Source organism: Neofelis nebulosa, chromosome 16 (assembly GCF_028018385.1).
Source record: "Neofelis nebulosa isolate mNeoNeb1 chromosome 16, mNeoNeb1.pri, whole genome shotgun sequence".
NCBI lineage: Eukaryota > Metazoa > Chordata > Mammalia > Carnivora > Felidae > Neofelis > Neofelis nebulosa.
The window spans coordinates 30,586,953-30,608,163 of NC_080797.1; the positions used below are offsets into that span (position 1 = coordinate 30,586,953).

Below are 21,211 nucleotides of genomic sequence, written 5' to 3' on the forward strand. Positions count from 1 at the left end.
AATTTTTTTTAACGTTTATTTATTTTTGAGACAGAGAGAGACAGAGTATGAACAGGGGAGGGGCAGAGAGAGAGGGAGACACAGAATCTGAAACAGGCTCCAGGCTCTGAGCTGTCAGCACAAAGCCCGACACGGGGCTTGAACTCACGGACTGTGAGATCATGACCTGAGCCAAAGTCGGACGCATAACCGACCAAGCCACCCAGGCGCCCCCAGATTTTTATAAGAAAGATAAATTTGTTTTGGGACCCCTGGGTGGCTCAGTTGGTTGGACATCTGACTCTTGATTTTGGTTCAGCTCACGATCCCATGGTTGTGGAACCTGCTTGGGATTCTCTCCTCCCTCCTGACCCTTAGTTGAAGACTCTTGTTACTATGTAATTATTTTGCTAAGCTTCTGTTCCATGGAATCATTAAGTCATTTCCTCCTCAGTAGGCACTTACTATTAGTCTGTTAAAATATTTTGGTTCCTTACCCTTCTTCACCCCAAGCAAAAGCCAGTTCTCTTAGTTAATTTTCCTTTTTCCTCATTCATACGAGTTTTTTTAGGTTGATATCAGAAATTTTAGATGTTTCATTTAAGTGATGAAATGGTGCTGCTTTACATTCTGGATACTGTTGGTTAAATGTTATAATGTATTTTTAACTTTCTTCTCCTTATTTAGATCGAGTCTGTTTCTCAGCCACTGGAAAACCATGGTGCCTCTGGTCATTCAGAGTCATTGTCTACTAAGTCATGTGGAGCATTGAGACCTGTCAATGGCGTTATTAACACGTAAGTTTTGTGTCTACTTCCTGTGCTCAGTAGGCTCGTAAATGATGAATTTGGGACTCTTAGTTATCCCTAGCCAGGACTAACCCTGGTTTAAAGTCAGAAACCTTATTGCTTAATAATATTGTGCATGCATCTTACAGTAGCAAGTATATTTTAATTAGCATATTAATGTGTTTCCCTTTTACTTACTGTAGCCTAAAATTAACTCGCCATGGAGAAAAAAGAAAAGGTCCTACAGTTATTGTGAGTCGTTATGGTTGGTCCTAGTGTTGGTAGAATTCTTCAGAAGCGTGTACATAAAATCTTTTACTCTAGGACAGATTAGATCCCTAAAGGCTGTGTTTGTAAGTCTGTATTTATGAAAGTTGAAGGAATCCCTCTACAAGTGAACAATGTGTATACATCCCTGAAAGTCGAATTTTATAGAAGAACTATTTCTTAGGCAGCCCATTAACATTTGCAGGATTAATCATTTTCTTACCACTTGCAGTTTTCTACAGCTAATTCTTCATTCATGCTTCTGTTGTAGAAGAGAACTTTATCACTTGGAACCTGAATTTGTCACTTACTGACTTACACTATTCAGACATGATGTTGTTGTCCACCAAGAGTCTTAAAGATCAGCACAGACACTGCATGCGCGTGCACATGCACACATACACACTCACTCACTCACTTAGATTAGCAGATACCAGCATCAAGAAGTGATGTGCATCTGTCCTAGAACTTGTTTGTGTCTGTGAACATGTGTAAGCAGAGGAGGTTGAAACGGTATCAAAGGCTTTGTTTCCTTGTCTTCTGAGACGTGAATATTCTTCCTTCCCCTTGTATAGTCTTCAGCCTATCTTGGCAGACCACATTCCAGGTGACATCTCTGATGCTGAGGAACAATTACAAAAAAAGCAAAGACTGAATCTAGTTTCTTCATCAACTGATGGCACCTGTGTGGCAGCCCGAACACGTCCTGTACTGAGCTGTAAGAAACGAAGGCTTGTTCGACCCAACAGCATCGTTCCTCTTTCCAGGAAGGTCAGTACCGGTGAGACTTGGTCATTGTTAAACAGTGAGCCAGATGCTCAGATAGAATTATTAGTCTTTTGCCAACTTTGGTTCATTTAACTAGTGTTTTCCAAACTTCGCTAACCCCCAAGTTTCCTGGGGAGCTTGACAAAATACTGGGTTCTGAAGTTGCTCCTGGGACCCTTGTTCTCAGAAAAACAACTCCTAGATGGTTCTTCAGCCAGATTTGGAAACCACTGACTTGAACTTGTTAATAGAAATGGGGAAGAAGAGGTTTAAGTGCTGCCATCAACACTTTGAAGGAGGGTAACGTGCTTCCTACTTGTCCTGTTATCACTGAAAATGGCTTGCTTTCCTTTCAAATAAGAGTCTCTCTTAAAATTTTTACATTGATGTGACTAAATGAATGGAGGTCAGTTAAAAGTGTAGGAAACTTTTGATTGCTGCCTCTTCAAATAGCACAGTTGGACTTAATTCCAAAACTGATGAAATAATACTTCAGTAAAATTCATACCATGCAGTGGTTAAGAGCATTACCTTTAAAGAGGATAAACTTGGGTTTGAATCATGTCACTGCTACTTAATAGCTTTGTGATTTGGAGCACGTTTACCACCCCCACACTCCTCTCCCCGTATCCTTCCCTTCGCCCCAGGCCTCAGTGACCTCTTCGGGTGGTTTGAGGGTTAAATGAAATGTATGTAACTTGCTCATTGGGATGTCTGGCTGATACGTTCCTGGTACAGAGTGGCTGTTACTGTTAGCACTTGCGTTGTTCACTCATTCAACAAATATTATTGAGCTCCTACAGTGAGCGGGGTCTGTTCTATGCTCTGGGAATACAACACTAAACAAAAACAGATAAAAATGTTTGCCCTCCTGAAATACTCGAGTGGGTAGAAACAAAATAATAAATTAGGTATAATGGTAAGTCCTATAGCGTTAAGTGCTGGGGAGAAAAAGGCAACAGATGAAGGGAAACAGGGACTGCCCGGGAGCTCCGAAGGAATGGGGCCTGGAGGCCTTGCAAGGGGAAGGAAGAGACGGGGAAGGAGTGACTGGTGAAGTGGAAGGAAACTGAAGGGAGTAAGGCACATGGAAGACGAATGAAGAACGTGGGTCAGTGAGGAACAAGCGGTGGTGTGTGAGGTGCCGCAGGCAGGCCCAGCACAGGAAAGTTGCAAAGTGACCATCGTGTATGGCAGGGTTAGGGTTGTTTGAGGTCCGTGTGAGCTGTCTTGCTAACGGGAGGAGAGCGAAATTCTGCTTGGAGTGGAGTGGGTTCAGGAGAGAAAGGGGGCAAGGAGTTGAGATGTATTCAAAACATTAAAGAGAACTAAATGCTTCAGTTGAGAAACGTTCTAGATAACTCTATTGCTGTATAGGAGAGCGGAGAAATCGCTTATTTGAAGGGAAATGTTAAGATAGAGCTAACTATTACAATACACTTGCTGATGAGAAAAGTGGTAACATAGAAGAGGGGAGAGAATTGTCAGAACCATTACTGGTTAGACAGTGGATTACCGGTGCTTGGCTTGTTTTGTTATAGTGTACAGTTGGACCGGATAACCTTGCCTTTATCTTTTTTGTTTGTTTTTAAGGAAAGTACAGTAAAAATTAACTATCAGATTGTACCATTTTTCTCGTCTGTTCCTTAGAATGCCTGCATTACCAAAATAACAGAAAAGAGAAGGGTATTTGGCAAGTTTCTCACATTGACATTTGTGGTCTCAATTTTTTATGAATAGACCTATAAGTCAGAATTTTTTTCTCAGAGGTTAAAGAGTTGATATTGAGAAAGCAAGAAAACTGTATATTACTGTCAAGTGTAAGAAAGTAGTTTTTGATCATGTCTCTAATGCTTTTGACAACAAAAAAACCTCAACCAAACAAAAACAAAAAAAATCTCAAGGGGTAGTAGTGTCCTTTCTCGGGGCAGTTTGCTAGTCTCACTGTGTCATGACATCTAGGGATTTTGTAAAAATTTTCTGTGGTGTAGGGTGGCGTCCTGGATTCTTTTTTATCTGTATGGTAGCAAACCTTCCCTGCTCTTGACAATAGCTTCTGGTCCATGCCTAAAATCAAATGTACTTGTGAAGAGACATACAAAGCATACTAAAAGACCCTTTGATTCCAGCACCAGTTTCTATTTCTTTTTCTTTCTTCTTCTTCTTCTTCCTCCTCCTCTTCCTCCTCTCCTCCTCCTCCTCTTCCTCCTTCTTTTTTAGTGTTTATTTTTGAGACAGAGCATGAGTGGGGGAGGGGCAGAGAGAGAGGGAGACCCAGAATCCAAAGCAGGCTCTAGGTGTCAGCACAGAGCCTGATGCGGGACTTGAACTATAAGATCATGACCTGAGCAGAAGTCAGATGTTTAACCGACTGAGCCACCCAGATGCTCCCAAGCGTCAGTTTCTAAAACACAGTCATCCTGACCTGCAAAAGTAAGCTACATGGTAAATAAGACAAAAGAAACCAATTGAGTTCAGGAAATAAACCATTTGCTGGTTATAGCAGAAATACTGGAGTTCTGCCAGTGTTGGAGGCAAAGGCCATTCTGTCTTGATTGCTCACTATGTCTTCTTGCTTGGTGATATTTGCTGTTGAGCAGACATCTTGTCTTTTACCATTTTGAGGTGCTGGATTTGCCAAGCAAATTTATTCAGCACTGTGTTGACTCCCCAGTGTGCACTGTGTTGGATCCCCACTGTGCTCCAGGTATTCTTGTGGTTTCACTGGTGAACAAAGTGCTTGCCTTCATGGAGCTTACTTTCTAATGACAGAGCCTAGATAGCAAAGAAGGTAACAGATAAGCCATTCTCTGATATTAGTAAACAGCATTGAGTTCATACTTACTGTAATAAGATTTGCTTCCAAGTTTTTTTTAAAAAGAATTTTAATAAAACAGGAACTACATCTCTCTGGATTAACTCAAATTACCCTTGTTATTGCCCTTCCCACCACATTTCTACCTACACAGGATAGATGGTTACTAGTATATCTACAAGTAGAGAATGTAAAAAACACATGTTTAATGTCAATGTTACTGGCTTATCTACATATTTTAAATTATCTCTAGTGCACGCTAGAACCAAATATAAAACTCACTTTAGGGAACTCATTCAGTTTTACAGAGCAGTCATCTTAGTTGAATCACAGCTGGAATTTTATTCTATCAAGTTTTACCAGCATTTCTGAAATTACAATATATCTTGTAGCTGAGATGTACTTTTAGTGTAGTAGCACATTTCTTTTTGCCTCTAAAAGTCTGTTTTTATGTCATTAGTATCTTAAATTCAGTGACTACAACAAAGGATTTAGTAAGATGAACTTGTTGGAAATAAACAGGAATGAAATCTGTCAGTAAATAATGAAAGGCTTTAAATGACGAAACTGTTGACTTTAGGTTAGAGTTTTGAGCAGTGAAGTATCATAAGCTATTTTTTTTTTTTTGTAAAAGATAAATGTACAGATAGTTTATGTTTGGAGTAGATTGGCGGTAAGAGAGACTGGAGTCCAAAAGAAAGAAAGACTAGTGACAATAGTAATCCTAGTGGAAGTAATAGTCTGAAGGCTCCAAAGCTCTCACGATGCAATAGTTTTGAAAACTAGTCCTAAGGAAGAATCACTAGGGTGTTATGAGTATCAGAGTTGGGAGGGCAGAGAGCTTTGAGATTGGGAGAGTGGGGTTATCTTCCATGGAAATCTGTAAAGCCTGAGGAGAATGTGGAGGTTATTTTCTATTATCGTGATTTTATTGTAATAGTAGTACATACGATAACAAGTTGCCCTTAATTGCTATTTATTATGTATTTCATCACTTTTGGGGGTCTGGTATGGTAGATGTTAGCAATTAGGCCAGTGAAGAAACACTCAAGTGGCAAATTTTTATAACGTGTTATCACTATGTTTATTTCTTATCCTGCTGCTTCTATGAGGTATAGTTATAGCTCAATCTAAAACATTAGTTTCTAATATACTGAAATTTCAAATCAGTAAAAGTTTTAAAAGAAATGTGGGGCCAATATAGGGTTGCTTTTTATTTTGTTAGGTAAAGTTATTTTGTATATTAAGTATATCACAGTACAGATAGTATTTTTTTAATGCTTATTTACTTATTTTGAGAGAGCTTGTGCACATGAGCTGGGGAGAGGGAGAGGGGGAGAGAGAGAGAGAGAGAGAGAGAGAGAGAATGAATCAATCCCAAGCAGGCTCTACACTCAGCATGGAGCCCAATGCAGGGCTCAATCTCATAACAGTGAGATCATGACCTAAGCCGACATCAAGAGTTGGACACTTAACTGACGGAGCCACCCAGGGGTCCCAGTACGAATAGTATTATAAAAAAAAATAACATGCCTTGAGATTTTTGGATTGGCCTTAATAACATTTCTTTTTAATCTCTTTTTTGAGATCAATACAACTTTTTTTAATTCCAGTATAGCTAACATACAATGTTATCTTAGTTTCAGGTAAACGATATAGTGATGTAACAATTCCATACATCACCCAGTGGTCATCATGACAAGTACCCTCCTTGATCCCTGTCACCCATTTCACCCATTCCACCACCCACCTCCCCTTTGGTAACCATCAGTTCTGTATAGTTAAGAATCTGTTTCTTGGTGTGTCTCTGGTTTGTTTCTTAAATTCGACATATGAGTGAAATCATATGGTATTTGTCTTTCTCTGACTCATTTCACTTATTAGGATTATACTCTCTAGCTCCATCCATGTTGTTGCAAATGGCAAGATTTCTTTTTTTTATAGTTGAGTAATATTCCATATGCATGTGTGCGTGTGTGTGTGTACTTACCACTTCTTTATCCGTTCATCTGTCAGTGGACATTTGGGCTGCTTCCATAATTTGGCCATTGTAAATAATGCTGCTATAAACATAGGGGTAGCATTTCTTATCAGACGATTTGGCAGTGTTCTGGTGTGATTTTGGAATTTTATAGTCTGTTGGAGGATAATTATGTAAGAATGTTTGCTCTGGGTTTTATTTTAAAGTTGTATTCTTTAAAGTGGTCCTCTACCACTTCCTCGTGTATCACACTTGAGGACATAACAGAACATCACATATCAGTAGGACATTCTCTTAAGGCCTAGTGTCGTGACATTTGTGGATGAGAACTAAAGAACTAAAGTGATTATGAGTTTGTGTTAAAAGTGAGTAATTTGGTATCAAAGAAAATATGTTCTTTATTGACAGGGGCTTCTTGTGATAAATTTTGGAAGCCTAACTTTTCAATACTAGTTGAACTTTTGGGCAGGAGCAAGAGTGCCTTATGGAAAATTGTAGTTTATTATAAAACACACACAAAATAAACTTTGAAAGGCTGAGATAAAATACATAGAAGTTGAAGCTCTGATATTTTATTTGTAAACTGTCCTCAAGCTAAAAGAATTTTTTTCAGTGCTTGAACGAATACTCTGATTAACAGAATGATGAGTAGAGAGCTTTGGTACTAGAATTTTTCATGTGCACTGCATTGAGTTTCTAATGGAAATTCCTTCAGAGAGAATTAATATAGTATTAAAGGAACAGAATTTCTCCATGTATGTAAGTATCTTCTCTCTTCATTCAATTCTTAAATATTTCCTACATTCATGTTATTTTGTGATGCAAATGAGATCTTTTCTGTTAGTGTTATTTCATGAGTGCTGTTGAGTTTTGTAATTGAACACTTCTATGAACTCTGTGTTCTGGTTGATTATTTTTAATTTTCTACATAGTCTATCTGTCAGCAGCAAGCAATGTGATACCTCTTTATACACTTCTTACTCCTTTTCCTTGACTAGATACACTTCAGAACAGTGTTAAGAAATGGTTGTAGTGAGGCATGTCATTCCTTTTAGAAGTTCACTATTAATTTTGATGTAGGGTAGCTTCTTAAAATGAATTTGGATACTTTGCCATTTGCTATGCTCTGGAAAACTTTAACGCATTTTTCTGGGAAGTATCAGTTTCTTTAAAATTTGTTGGAACTTAAGTCAAAAACCATCTGAGACTAACACCTATTTATTGTACAGAAAATTGTCCATCTATCAGATTTTTCAAATTAAGCCATACAGAATTTTATAGAAAGCATTCTTAATTTTTAAATCCTTGTTACCTGTGGTTATGTCCATTTCTCAGTCTTAATTATATTTGTCTTCTCTTTCTTCATTAATCCTGTCAGCAGTTTTCCTGTTTTATTGGTCATTTCAAAGATCAGTTATTTGCTGGTAATTTCTTCTTCCTGTGGTCTTGATTTTTTTTTCCCCCTCCTCTCTGCCTTTATTCAAATGCTTGATTAATTTATTTTCTGTTCTTCTGTAATAATAAAAGCACTTAACTTTTTGAATTTTCTTCTGAGTGTAGTTTTTGGATGGCATTCCACAGCCTTTGATGTGTGAAGTGTTCTTTTTGCTATTTGTAAGTTGCCATTGAGTTTTTGCGTTTTTTTTCCCAAGAGTTACAAATTGAGTTTCCAAATTCTAAATGGTTTTTCTTTTTCAACCTTGTGTTATTTAATTACTAATTTTTATAGCATTTGGTTACAGTACGGTTTGTATAGTTTCTGCTTGTATTTGTAGTCTATTATGTTGATTTTTGTTTTAATGTCATTGGTGTCTAGTGTGTTCTGTACAGTCATATCTTAGTGACTTATGGCTTCTATCTCCAGTAGTTTTTGCCTTACATTCTACTTTCCGTGATACTAATGTTATGTAGTATGGGATTTTTCTACCCCATTTACTTTTAAGCATTTGTTTTCTGTGTGTTTTTTGAAACATCATAAAAGCAGATTTAGGTGGTGGCATTTTTTTTTTTTTTAATCTCAAAAAAGTCTTTGGTTTTAATGGAGATTTTATTAAATAGAAAAGTTTTCCATTTTATATTCAGTTTTAAAACTGGATTTAAAGGCTTATTTAGGTTTATTTTGGCTTATTTTGATTGTAACATTTCATTGTTTATTGATAGTCCTCTTTATACCTTAATATACCCATTTATTGAGTTCTTAATTTGAATTTGTAGTTCTTCAGGATTAGAACAAGTTTGACCATGTTTCAGGTTCTTAGCTCACAACCTTTGTCCCTTAAAACTGTTCCACTGTCTTTTGGCAGTGGGGGTGATTATTTGTTGTTTTGTTTTGTCACAGAGTTCAGATGATCTTATTGTCATTCTTTTATATTGGTAACCAGTTCTGCTCTGTACTGTCCAGTATGGTAGCTACCGTAGCCATATGTAACTATTTAAAATGAAGATAAAACATGTGGCACAGCCACATTGCAAGTGTTCAGTAGTCACATGTGACTAGCCGCTACCATCTTTAAGTCACATAAATATTGAACGTTTCCATCATTGCAAAACCGCAATGGATATTGCTGCGGTTTTTTTTTTATCTCACTCTGTCAAGTTTTCTTCTATTATAGCTTTGGTTTGTGGTCCGCCTGAGTTTACAGGTACAAACTGAAGTATTCCAGTTATCTCTGTATTATTTTCTGTCCTGTTTGTTTAGCTCTTACTACCTGCTCCTCAGTGTAATCATTAAATTAAACGTGGGAAGTGATTGGACTAGTTTGGATGCACATAATAAGTATTCAGATGTTAGCTGTTAACATTTCTGTCATTGTTTTCATCTCTTTGGTTCTCCCATAGTGTAAAGAAAGAAAGTAAAGTTTATTGCTCACGTCCTGTTTTAATTCTCCAGATCGTCAGTCTGACCTATAGTACCTCTTAGGTAGGTTCTAGTTCTGCTACCAAGGGTGGTTAAGATTTTTTTTTTTCTTTTCAGATTTTATATTTCCTTTTTATGTCATCTTATTGCCTTTCATCTTCCCTGTTTCCATGCCATAGAGCCTGTGTTGTCTTTGACTCTGTTGGAGATGTGGGAAGTTTGATTAATTGTTTCACCAAACTTGTTTAATAGTTTTCCAGGGGTGTGTTTTTTCTGAATTTTTCGGATTTGTTTCCTTTTCCCTTGTTCTGCAGTATTCTACTCATAGTCCCCATGCTGAGGATTTTTTTTCTTTCATTATTCTTAAAAAATGAGTCAGTTTATCCAGACTTTGTGTGTATGACTAGAAAAATTTAGTAGCTGGGTGTGTTTCCCATCCTAGTTCTGGAAGCTAGAAGTTTGAAATCAAGGTGGCAGCCCTTGCTACCTCTGAAGGCTCTCTAAAGAAGAATCCTTTCTTGCTACTTCCTGCGTCTGGTGGTTACTAGCAGTCCTTAGCATTCCTTGGCTTGTGGCAGCATATCTCTTATCTCTGCATTTGTCTTTACACAATCATTTTCCTGGTGTGCCTGTGTCTTTGTGTTTTCACATGGTCTTTTTTTTTTTAATGTTAATTTATTTATTTTGAGAGAGTGAGTGAGAGGGTGTGAGTAGGGGAGAGGCAGAGAGGGAGAGAAAAAATCTCAAGCAGGCTCCGCACTGTCAGTGCAGAACCTGACGTGGGGCTCGATCCCATAAACCATGAGATAATGACCTGAGCTGAAATTAAGAGTCAGATGCCACCCAGGCATTCCCACATAGTCTTATTAAAGACACCAGTTGTTGGATTTAAGACTAATTCAGTATTACTTCATGTTAAACTAATCACATTTGCAAAATCCTGTTTACAAATAAGGTCACATTCTGTGGTTCTGGTTGGGCATGAATATTGATTGGGATGGGGTCTGGGGGTGGGGGGCACTATTCTACTCCGTACACTGGCCATTGGGCCTTGTCTCTGCTACTCATGTGATGGTTGAATCTTTTTCTCAATTCTAAATCTGGAAAGGTGTTATTACTAATTCAATTCCTGGGTTTCAGCAACTTTTCATACTTAGCATACCTGTGCTGTAGTTGGAAATAGTTGGACTTCATTTTACTCCCACTGCCAATTTTCTGGAACTCTTCTGCACCACTGAATTTATTGTGTGAAGAATTTCAATTCCCTGAGTATGGAAAAATTTACCAGATTTAATGTCCTCCTTCCCTATTTTTTTTTTTTTAATTCTGTAAAGTACAAAGAATGATGTAACAAACATCTGTGTACATAACCACCTTAAATGTTACTAAGCTTGACTTTTTTTCTTTTTTTTAATATTTAAAAGAAAAATACAATAAACATTAATGTTTCTTTTATTTTCTGTCATCTCCTCTACCTGCTTCCTTCCTCAGAGGTAACCATTATCATGAATTTGGTATGTATACTCCCAGTTCAGGCACTTAGGTTTTTACTACACATCTGTGTATCCATGAGCAAAATGCAGTATGTATTGTTTAGTTTAATGTTCACAAAAAAATTTATATAAATACCATCATGGTGTACATACTCTGCAACTTGGTGGGTTTTTTAAAATTCACTGTTGTCTTCTCAAGATCTCCGTGTTGGTAGGCATAATTTCAGTTCATCTTTTGTAGAGTCCACATTTCCTTAAAAAAGACAGTGTTTGGGTGTGATTATATCCATAACCTGTTTGTTAACTTCACAGCTCTAAATTTAAATTCTAGTTTGGGCTTAATCATTGTGTTCGTATCTTCTGGGTCCTTTGGTCTGCTTTCTATTTGTCTTTGCAATATATTTGGTATGTAATATTGTATAAGTTTAAGATACACAACATGTTGATTTGATCATTGCTATTGCAGTGTGCCTGCCAGTTGTAGCCTTAGCTAATATCTCCATCATGTCACACAATGATCATTTCTTCCTTGTGGTGGGAATAATTAAGATCTAGTCTCTTAGCACATTTGATGTTTATAATACAGTAGTGTTGTCTCCATAATCACTATACTGTGTATTAGATCTCCAGGGCTTCTTTATCTAGTAAAATACAAATTTATACTTTTAAACAACTTCTCTTATTTCCCTACCTCCCATTTCTTCTTCTTCCTCCTCCTCTTTTTTAATGCCTATATATTGATACAGTTCCAGGATGACTGGTTAGGTACATACAAGTTCATGGTTGTTATTTCTTCTTTGCCATCTTTCCTTTCATCATTATATTGTTCCCCTTTTGGTCTCTTAACAATGCTTTTACTTTAAATAGGGATCTTGGGGGGCGCCTGGGTGGCTCAGTCGGTTGGGCGTCCAACTTCGACTCAGGTCACGATCTCGCGGTCCATGAGTTTGAGCCCCGCGTCGGGCTCTGGGCTGATGGCTCAGAGCCTGGAGCCTGCTTCCGATTCTGTGTCTCCCTCTCTCTCTCTGCCCCTCCCCCGTTCATGCTCTGTCTCTCTCTGTCTCAAAAATAAATAAACGTTAAAAAATAGATAGATAGATAGATAGATAGATAGATAGATAGATAGATAGATAGATAGGGATCTTGGTAAGTACTTGCTAGATACACCTTTTCCCATCTCTTTGTTTTCACTTTTTCTGTGTCCGTTTGTTTTTGATGTGTTTTTAAGAGGTGAATTAAACATTTACATTTGCTCTGATTACTATTATATTTGGAATCTTTCTTCCATAATTTTTTTTTAAGTCTTCTCTTTGCCTTGTTTTTATGCCTTTTCTGCTGTTGGGTTACTTGAATCTTCATTTCTTGCTACTTTGGAACAAGAGGACTTTAGAACTCCTCTATTTATGTCTGTATTTTCAAGTTTTTATTTAAATTCTAGTTGGCTAAAGTATAGTGTAATATTGGTTTCAGGAGTAGAATTTAGTAGTTCATCACTTACATATAACACCCAGGACTCATCACAAATGCCCTCCTAATACCCGTCCTCCACCCATAGAATGCCTCTTTTTAAAACATCTTTTTTTCTCATCTATTATTGATCTTTAATATTTTACCTTGAATTTCAACCCCACCCAAATCAGTCATCTGTAAATTCATACTTAGCATTTACCAACACATTTGCCATTCTTATTTGTTCTGGAGCTTCTTACGTCCCACTCTATCCTTCTTGCTGAGCGCCTCCTTTAGTAGCCTTCCAGCAGCAGTCTAGGCTTTACAAAGACTTGTAAAGCCAGTCTTTATTTTGTGTCTGAATGTATACATATGTGTGTTTGTTTGTTGCTGTTTTTTTTTTTTTAATTTTTTTAATGTTTGTTTATTTTTGAGAGAGAGCAAGCTAGTGCAAGCGGGGGAGGGGCGAAGAGAGAGGGAGACACAGAATACAAAGCGCCCTCCAGGCTCTAGGCTGTCAGCACAGAGCCTGATGTGAGGCTCAAACCCACGAACTGCAAGATCTTGACTGGAGTTGGAAGTTGGACACTTAACTAAGCCACTCATGTGCCCCTACATATGTGTATTTGTAAATATATACAGTTATAAATTGCCTTTATTCTTGAGTGATGGTTTAACTGCATGTAAAATTTTTATATTCAGCAGTTTGAAGATACTTCATTTCCTTCCAGTATTTATTATTGTTGATGAAAATTCTGATGTCAGTTTGTCCTTCTTTTATAGTTTATCTGTACCTTCTCTCTAGTAATTTAAATTCCCCAACTCCCTACTTTCAGTTTTGTTTTTATGTTTTTCAGTATTAAGGGTATATTTAGATGTATGAATTAGTTTTTAGCCACTTAAGGTCTTGGCTTACACCCTCATTCTCAGTTCTTGTCTGTTCTTGTCTGTCTTGAGTTTTGAAAATTTGAAAATTGTTAATTTCTTTAAACTTTTCCTCTTTTTTAATACGGTATTGTATTATTAGATTGTCATAGATCTTGCCATTCTCTCTTTCTTTGTACACTTCCCATTTCCATCTCTCTGGCTTGTTGTGTTTTATTTCTCTCGTCTTCTGGGACTCTTCCGCCTAGTCATCAGCGTTCTCTCCAGCTGTATTTACTTTACTATCGAACCTGTCAGTTTGGATTTTTTTGTATTTTGTTTTTTCACTTGAGTGTGTGCTTTTCATTCAGAATTTGTGGTTACTTTCAGAAACATCCTTTTTTTTTTTTTTTAATCATTTCCTGTTCTTTTATGATGTTTACTCCTTCCTTTATCTCTTTGAACAACTTTAATATACTTATTTTAAAATTGCTTTCAAATTATTCCATTTCCAGGGGCACCTGGCTGGCTCAGTCAGTAGAGCATTCAGCTCTTGATCTCAGGGTTGTGAGTTGGAACTCCATGTTGGATGCAGAAATTACTTTTAAGAAAATCCATTTTTAGCTTGTTGAGGACAGATTCTCCCCATTTTTGCATCTGCTGACTGCATCACATCAGTCTGTTTTGTATGATTTGTAATCTTTCACAGTGAGCTCATCTGGGGCAAGGGTTAAGGAAGGCATGTTTTCTGTAGGAGTCTTGTGTGATCCCTGGACTGTGGAAGTGTCCTTAACGCACAGTTTTCCATTGGTCATCTTTTCCTTTTTTTTTTTTTTTTTTTTCTTTTTCTTTTTTTTAATTCATTTGGAAATAATCCTGTTTGCTACACAGTAAGCTGTCATATATTCTTTGGTCTAGTTCTCTTGTTTAACTCTTCTGTATCTTAATTACTGTAACTTTAAAATACTTTTAATATGTGGTAGGGCAAATTACTCCCCTCTATCTTTGCTTATCAGAAATTCTATGGGGACTTTTCCCTTTAAGCATATATTCTTTCAGTTGCAGTTTTTAAGGTTATTTAACTCTTGGTTGCCTTTCTCCTTCCCCACCAAAACCTTACTGAGTTTAAAATTATAGGTTAATTTATAGATTATTAATAGCTGTAAAAGTTAAGCTTTGTGTTTACGGGGCGCCTCGGTGGTTCAGTCGTTTGAGCATCCGACTTCAGCTCAGGTCATGATCTAGCAGTTCGTGCGTTCAGGCCCCACATCGGGCTCGCTGATGTCAGCCTGTCAGCGTGGAGCCTGCTTCAGATCCGCTATCCCCCTCTCTCTGCCCCTCCCCCGCTTGTGATCGCTCAAAATAAATAAATAATAATTTAAAAACTTTGTGTTTACAGGTTTTAAGCTTAGCCAGAGTATTTTTTATTGTTACAATCAAGAATAGAATCTTTTTTTTTCACTTACATGTTTCTAAATAACAGCCATTTTTAAGAAGACCTGAGGTGAGAGGAATGACAGTGGAACTAATAGAAGAGCCAAGTGCAAAGGCCTGTGATTTAGAATTTTGCCTGCCATATTGAGAAAACAGCAAAGCAGTCAGAGGAACTGAGCAAGGAGAGAAGTGGGAAACAAAAGGAAATGCGGTCAGAGAGGCAATAGAGGTGACAGATGGTATAAAGCTTTTGTGTGCACCATCACAAGAACTTTGGCTCTTATTCCTCATGAAATGACGAGCCTTTGGAGCATTTTGAGCTGAGGACTGGTAAGCCAAGGTTACACCTACTACTGTATTTTGATCAGTTGGAAGGAGGGGCAAGCAGAAAGACCAGTTAGAAGTTATTTAAGAAATTCATATAACAGGGGAGCCTGGGTGGCTCAGTCGGTTAAGCATCAGACTTTGACTCAGGTCATGATCTCACGGTTCATGAGTTTGAGCCCCACGTCAGGCTCTGTGCTGACAACTCAGAGCCTGGATCCTGCTTTCGGATTCTATATCTCCACCCCTTTCTGCTCTCCCTCGGCCCCCCACCCCTCTCTCAAAAATAAACAAACATTTTTTAAAAGTTTACAATTCATATGAGAACAGATATTGGCTTAGATCAGGGTGATTGCAATTGAGATGGTATATAAAGCAGTTGGATTCTGGATACATTTAGAAGATGGAGACCATAGGATTACATCATGATTGGATAATGGGGTTTAGTAAAAGAAGGGAGTTTAGGATGAGTCCAAAGATTTAGGACTGAGCAGCAAAAGATTGGGAAGAGTAGGAGCTCAGTTTTGAACTGAGGTGCCTGTATAATAGCTGTGAAAGTATTGAGTGAGCAGTTACATACACGAATAAAATTGTGTTAATTGGTTTACTAATATTGAATAATCTTGATATTCAGAAATCTCCACCTGGTCATTTATATTTGTTGTTTTCTTTAATTTCTCTCTCTCTTTTTTTTTTTAAGTATTAAAATACTCTATGTTTATTTTATTTTTGAGAGAGAGAACAGGGAAGGGGCAGAGAGACAGGGACACAGAGAATCTGAAGCAGGCTCTGTACTGAGAGCAGAGAAGCCAGTGTGGGGCTTGAACTCGTGAGCCATGAGAATGACCTGAGCAGAAGTCAGACGCTTAGCTGACTGAGCCACTCAGACGCCCCTTAAAATTTGTTTTCTTATTATAAAATATACATTGTGATTAAAAAAAGAAAAACATAAATAGGTTCATGCATATAATTTAACATCTTATTTCTTTATGAATGTGGGTCTTTGTGTAGTTAATAAGCGTATCTGTAGGATAAATTCTAGCTGTGCATTTATGCAAAGCATGTGTGAATGAAGTAATTTTATTTTTTATTTTTTTAAATTTACATCCAAATTAGCATATAGTGCAACAATCATTTCAGGAGTAGATTCCTTAGTGCCCCTTAACCCATTTAGCCCATTCCCTCTCCCACCCCCTCTCCAGTAACCTTCTGTTTGTTCTCCATATTTGTGAGTCTCTTCTGTTTTGTCCTCCTCCCTGTTTTTATATTATATTTGTTTCCCTTCCCTTATGTTCATCTGTTTTGTCTTTTAAAGTCCTCATACGAGTGAAGTCATATGATTTTTGTCTTTCTAATTTCACTTAGCATAATACCCTCCAGTTCCATCCACGTAGTTGCAAATGGCAAGATTTCATTCTTTTCGATTGCTGAGTAATACTCCATTGTATATATATATACCACCTCTTCTTTATCCATTCATCCGTCGATGGACATTTGGGCTCTTTCCATACTTCGGCTGTTGTTGATAGTGCTGCTATAAACATGGGGGTGCATGTGCCGCTTCAAAACAGCAAACCTATATCCCTTGGATAAATACCTACTAGTGCAATTGCTGGGTCCTAGGGTAGTTCTATTTTTAGTTTTTTGAGGAACCTCCATACTGTTTTCAGAGTCCAGAGTACTCACCCTTACACAGTGGTCCATACTGTTTTCCAGAGTGGCTGCACCAGCTTGCATTCCCACGAATGAAGTAATTTTAAAGTTGTCCAAACCGTCCTTCAAAAGAGTTCAAAGTTTATCTTTCAATAAATTGTATTAAAGATATTTTTTATACTTCTAGCTTGTGTTTATTAATATTTTACTTCGCAGGTTTTCGTTCAAAAGTGAGATTGATGTTTAAATTACATATGTGCAGGGGCGCCTGGGTGGCTCAGTCGGTTAAGCGTCCGACTTCGGCTCAGGTCATGATCTCACGGTTCGTGGGTTCGAGCCCCGCGTCGGGCTCTGTGCTGACAGCTCAGAGCCTGGAGCCTGTTTCAGATTCTGTGTCTCCTTCTCTCTGTGACCCTCCCCCGTTCATGCTCTGTCTCTCTCTGTCTCAAAAATAAATAAACATTAAAAAAAAAATTAAAAAAAAAAAAAAAATAAATAAATTACATATGTGCACAAAACTTGAGTCAAATTTTTGTTAGAATTTTATTTTTCTCAAAGGGCAATAGAATTCTGATTTCTTTATGTCAGTATCAGCCATTTTAATTGAATAGAAGATTGTCTCTTCTTTAATGTTCTTAACGACTTCACCAAGGAAATAGACTTGCCTGAGCCTCTACCTTTTTATAGGCGTGAGTATGGTATTCCCTTGTTAGATGGAATACAAAAATATGTAACATTTAAACATTATAGAAATGCGTAAGTGTGCACACATATTACATACACACATGGTTTCCAGACTTTCACTTAACTAGTGCTTTTTTGAGTTCTTACACATATGCATTTATTCCTTTTTCTCTTCGTTAATCCAGTCTTATAGTTAATCCGTCCGTTCCTGTCCACCCCACCCTTCAGGTGGATTTAGGAAGGAAAAAAAAGGAAAGCTCCCAAAGAACAGCTCTTAAATTTGCTGTTTCTAGCATGTATTTCCTCTTTTGGCAATTTCAGCTTTGATTTAATCTTTTAGTGTTACTTTGTTATCCTTGCTATATTCTTTTTACTCTATACCTCACCTATTAGCTGTTGGTTGACTCAAGGGTGAACTGTAGCCATAAAATGAAATGTTCATTTTTCATATAGAGAGCTAATTGGTGTTGTGTGTTAGTTTATGAGGGAAAAAACATACCTCCATTTTAAGACTTGTTATTTTGATTTTGGTATCTTTTTCTCATGTCTTTTTAATGTTTTAAGTTTTGGTACAATTTTTAGATCCTAACTAATTACCTAAATCCTCCCATTCATCCACAGTGTGGTGTGTGGTTTTTGTCTCTGCCAACATATACTCTCTCTCTTTACCTCTTTATCTCTTCCAAAAGCCAACCCTGATTAAACAGAGTGCAAGGGATATTTTTTCCCAAAACAGTACCAGTTAATGTTGTCTACACAGTAGTATCATGCTTGGTTGGTATAATTCCCTTTCAGTGGCATCTGCAACTGCAGCTTATTATTCTTTTACTTTCGTGCAAGTTACCCAGTCTGACCTTCACAGCCCCTTTTGTTGTTGTTTTTAAAAAAGTTTTTTTTAATGCTTATTTCTGAGACAGAGACAGACACGAGTGGGGGAGGGGCAGAGAGAGAGACACACACACACACACACACACACACACACACACACACACACACACAGAATTTGAAGCAGGCTCCAGACTCTGAGCTGCCAGCACACAGCCCGATGCGGGACGCAAACTCCTCAACCGTGAGATAATGACCTGAATTGAAGTCGGACGCTCAACCGACTGAGCCACCCAAGTGCCCCCACAGCCCTTTGTTTGCATACCACCCATCTACATGGTTGCAAGAAGGGGAGGTGGTTGGGGAACGTTGATGAAGACCACATTGTTCTCATATTTATCTTTCTCCTGTACATGTCTGTAAAGGCAAATAGCTTTCAAGAGATGTCTATGTAGTGACGCCTGAGTGACTGCGTAGGTTGAGCATCAACTTCAGCTCAGGTCATGATCTCATGGTTCACGGGTTCAAGCCCCGTGTTGGGCTTTGCGCTGACAGCGAGGAGCCTGCTTCAGAGTCTCTGTCTCCCGCTCTCTCTGTGCCCCTCCCCTGCTTGTTCTCGTTCTCAAAAATAAACATTAAAAAAAAAAAAAAAAAAGATGTTTGTCCTGAACCTAAATGCAGCTCTTATAGTTGTTACAGCCTTTTTGCTAACAGAATTTTGATGCTACCCTTGCTCAGAGCATCTCTTCTCATGGTGCTGTTCCACAGGCAAGTCCTTTTCTTCTAGGACTCTATGCTGCCCAAATGACTTTTCATAGATCATGATTTGGCATATGCTGGAGCTGTTCACCCTGATACGAGAGCCTAGGGATCCTGCATTCAGCATGACCTAAATTTTTCTCAGAGCGTAAAATTGTTTAACCCCTGCCTTTTTAAAACAGAATTAAGTCTTTTGAAGATTTAGATTTCATTTCGCTGTGGACTTAGCAGGAGAGGTTATTTCTTATCCTACCCATGTGTGTACAAAGGAAGTTTAATGGAAATAATTTTTGTCCCCGTGGATTTAATAATCTGACACAAAGACTCTGGGTGTCAACACTCACCATACCAAATTTATTTTCATTATTTAGGCACGGACTTTAAAACAGTAGGTCTTAGGTTGGGTTAAATAAAGTAGCTAATGAGTTCTGTGTAGTCCTGGAAAACTTGTCACTTGGTTTGAGACTACCTAAAGTCTTCAGAAGGAGTTGTGAAAAGCACAGGAGACCGTGTGATTGGTTATTCAGGCCCTTAGGTGGATGAAATTGCTGAAGAAAGCAAGTCATGTCCAGTAGCTTTAAGCTCACAAGTTTGGCACCTAGATGAGCACTTAGGGCTGCACAAATAATTGGATTTCATCATTGAAGAAGAAACAAGTTCATTACTTTGAAGGTTAGGGTGCAAAAAAGGGAATCTTCTAACAAACGAATCAAACTTCTGTTGGTAGTGTCATACAGGTATCTAGAAAGTGTCTTTTGAATCTTTGGGATAATGAGTGAGAGCTGGGTTTGTATCAGACAACGAATTGTGTTTTGTTTGGCTTTTCGCAGGTTCACCGGAACAGCACAATGCGCTCTGGCTGTGATGTGAACCCCTCCTGTGCGCTGTGTGGCTCAGGCAGCACCGTCACCGTGCCCCCGGAAATTCACTACGAAGCCCCTCTGTTGGAACGCCTTTCCCAATTGGACTCTTGTGTTCACCCAGTTCTAGCATTTCCAGATGGTAAGAAAGGCCACAGAATACAAAATTTTCTTGAGACTTACAGGATTCAAGTGAAAGAAAGTCAGCCAACATCCTGGTACAACCCGCGTGCCATCCAGAGAATCCATTTCACTCACCAGAGTCCCTTAGAATTTTTGCAAATAGGGTGCAACAGATCTGCCAGACCAGAATGTGCTACTGAAAGATTGCACCTTGCCAGGAGAGAGATTTCCCCCCAGCCTTTCAAGTGGCTGTGGGTGGGCCTAAGGACAGTTGCTTCCAGCCACAAGCAACCTGGTCCATCGTCTGTGTGTGCCATGGTGTAAGTAGGAAGGGCAGCACTCTTTTGAGATAATGTCTTCCTACTGGGGCTGTATGTATCACTGTGCTTACATGACTGGCTTTCCAGGGTGTGTGTACATAAAGAGAAGGAACCGTATTTTATCCCCACTCTGTCCTTCATAACACCCAAAGGTAGTCTGTACAAGTTTTTGAGAGGAGGGTAATTGAAATAGGAGTCTGAGGAATAAGAATTAGTGTGGGATTTTAAGATTTACTTGGTGGTATGAAAAAAAAAAGAAGCGTTTAGCATGAATGGTTTATAAACATTTACTTAAAGGGACAGGTGCTAGATAATTTAGACTTTGCAGGACACACTTCCTCTGTATAGCCTGGGTTGCAACTATATGACTGCCACTATAGCACAAAAGCAGCAAAGCAGCGTTGACAATATGTAAACAAATGGGCATGACTGTGTTTCAATAAAACCTTATTTATAAAAAATAAGCATGACTGATAGCTATCCTAGAGAATGCCCTCTTCTATTTAATAGTTGGTCAAACATTGGTTTACTATAATCCCCTTTTCTTTATGTGTTCTTCAAATGACTGAATTATTTTTTGGCTACCTAAATCCTGTAACTACTCCAGGCCATGTTATCAGAACTCCCTTGACTGTAAGGGCATGATCTAATACTCCTGTTACGATAGGACTTCTAATAAGAGTAGAAATGTTTAGAAAACTTGAATCTTATGGCTTGCAAGCTAGGCAGGGTTTTATTTAGGTCAGGAGTGGTAGAGCAGTAAATAAACTTCAGCACATAGTGAGTAGAAAACACTAACACGTCTTCCTGTGTACTTCAGACTCCAGGGTCATTGGCTTTTACCTTCTCTTGCATTTGGATTATAGCTCGTGTAACTGAAGATTTTATTTGTGTAGCATTTTATGGTTTACAAAGCACCTTTCTCATACTAGTTTTATCTGCTTCTCACACTAATCCTGTAAAGTGCT

General features: G+C 38.2%; 1 protein-coding gene across 4 annotated transcripts in view; it reads left to right on the plus strand.

Annotated features, from left to right (window-relative positions):
• Positions 1-21,211, plus strand: part of KANSL1 (KAT8 regulatory NSL complex subunit 1) — a 177,849-nt gene that overhangs the window by 142,715 nt on the left and 13,923 nt on the right. For all 4 annotated transcript variants that reach the window (XM_058705954.1, XM_058705957.1, XM_058705956.1 and 1 more), the window contains 3 exons: positions 667-776; positions 1,610-1,805; positions 19,771-19,942. In XM_058705954.1, the coding sequence (XP_058561937.1) occupies positions 667-776; positions 1,610-1,805; positions 19,771-19,942 (478 nt within the window). The remainder of the gene's footprint in view (positions 1-666; positions 777-1,609; positions 1,806-19,770; positions 19,943-21,211) is intronic.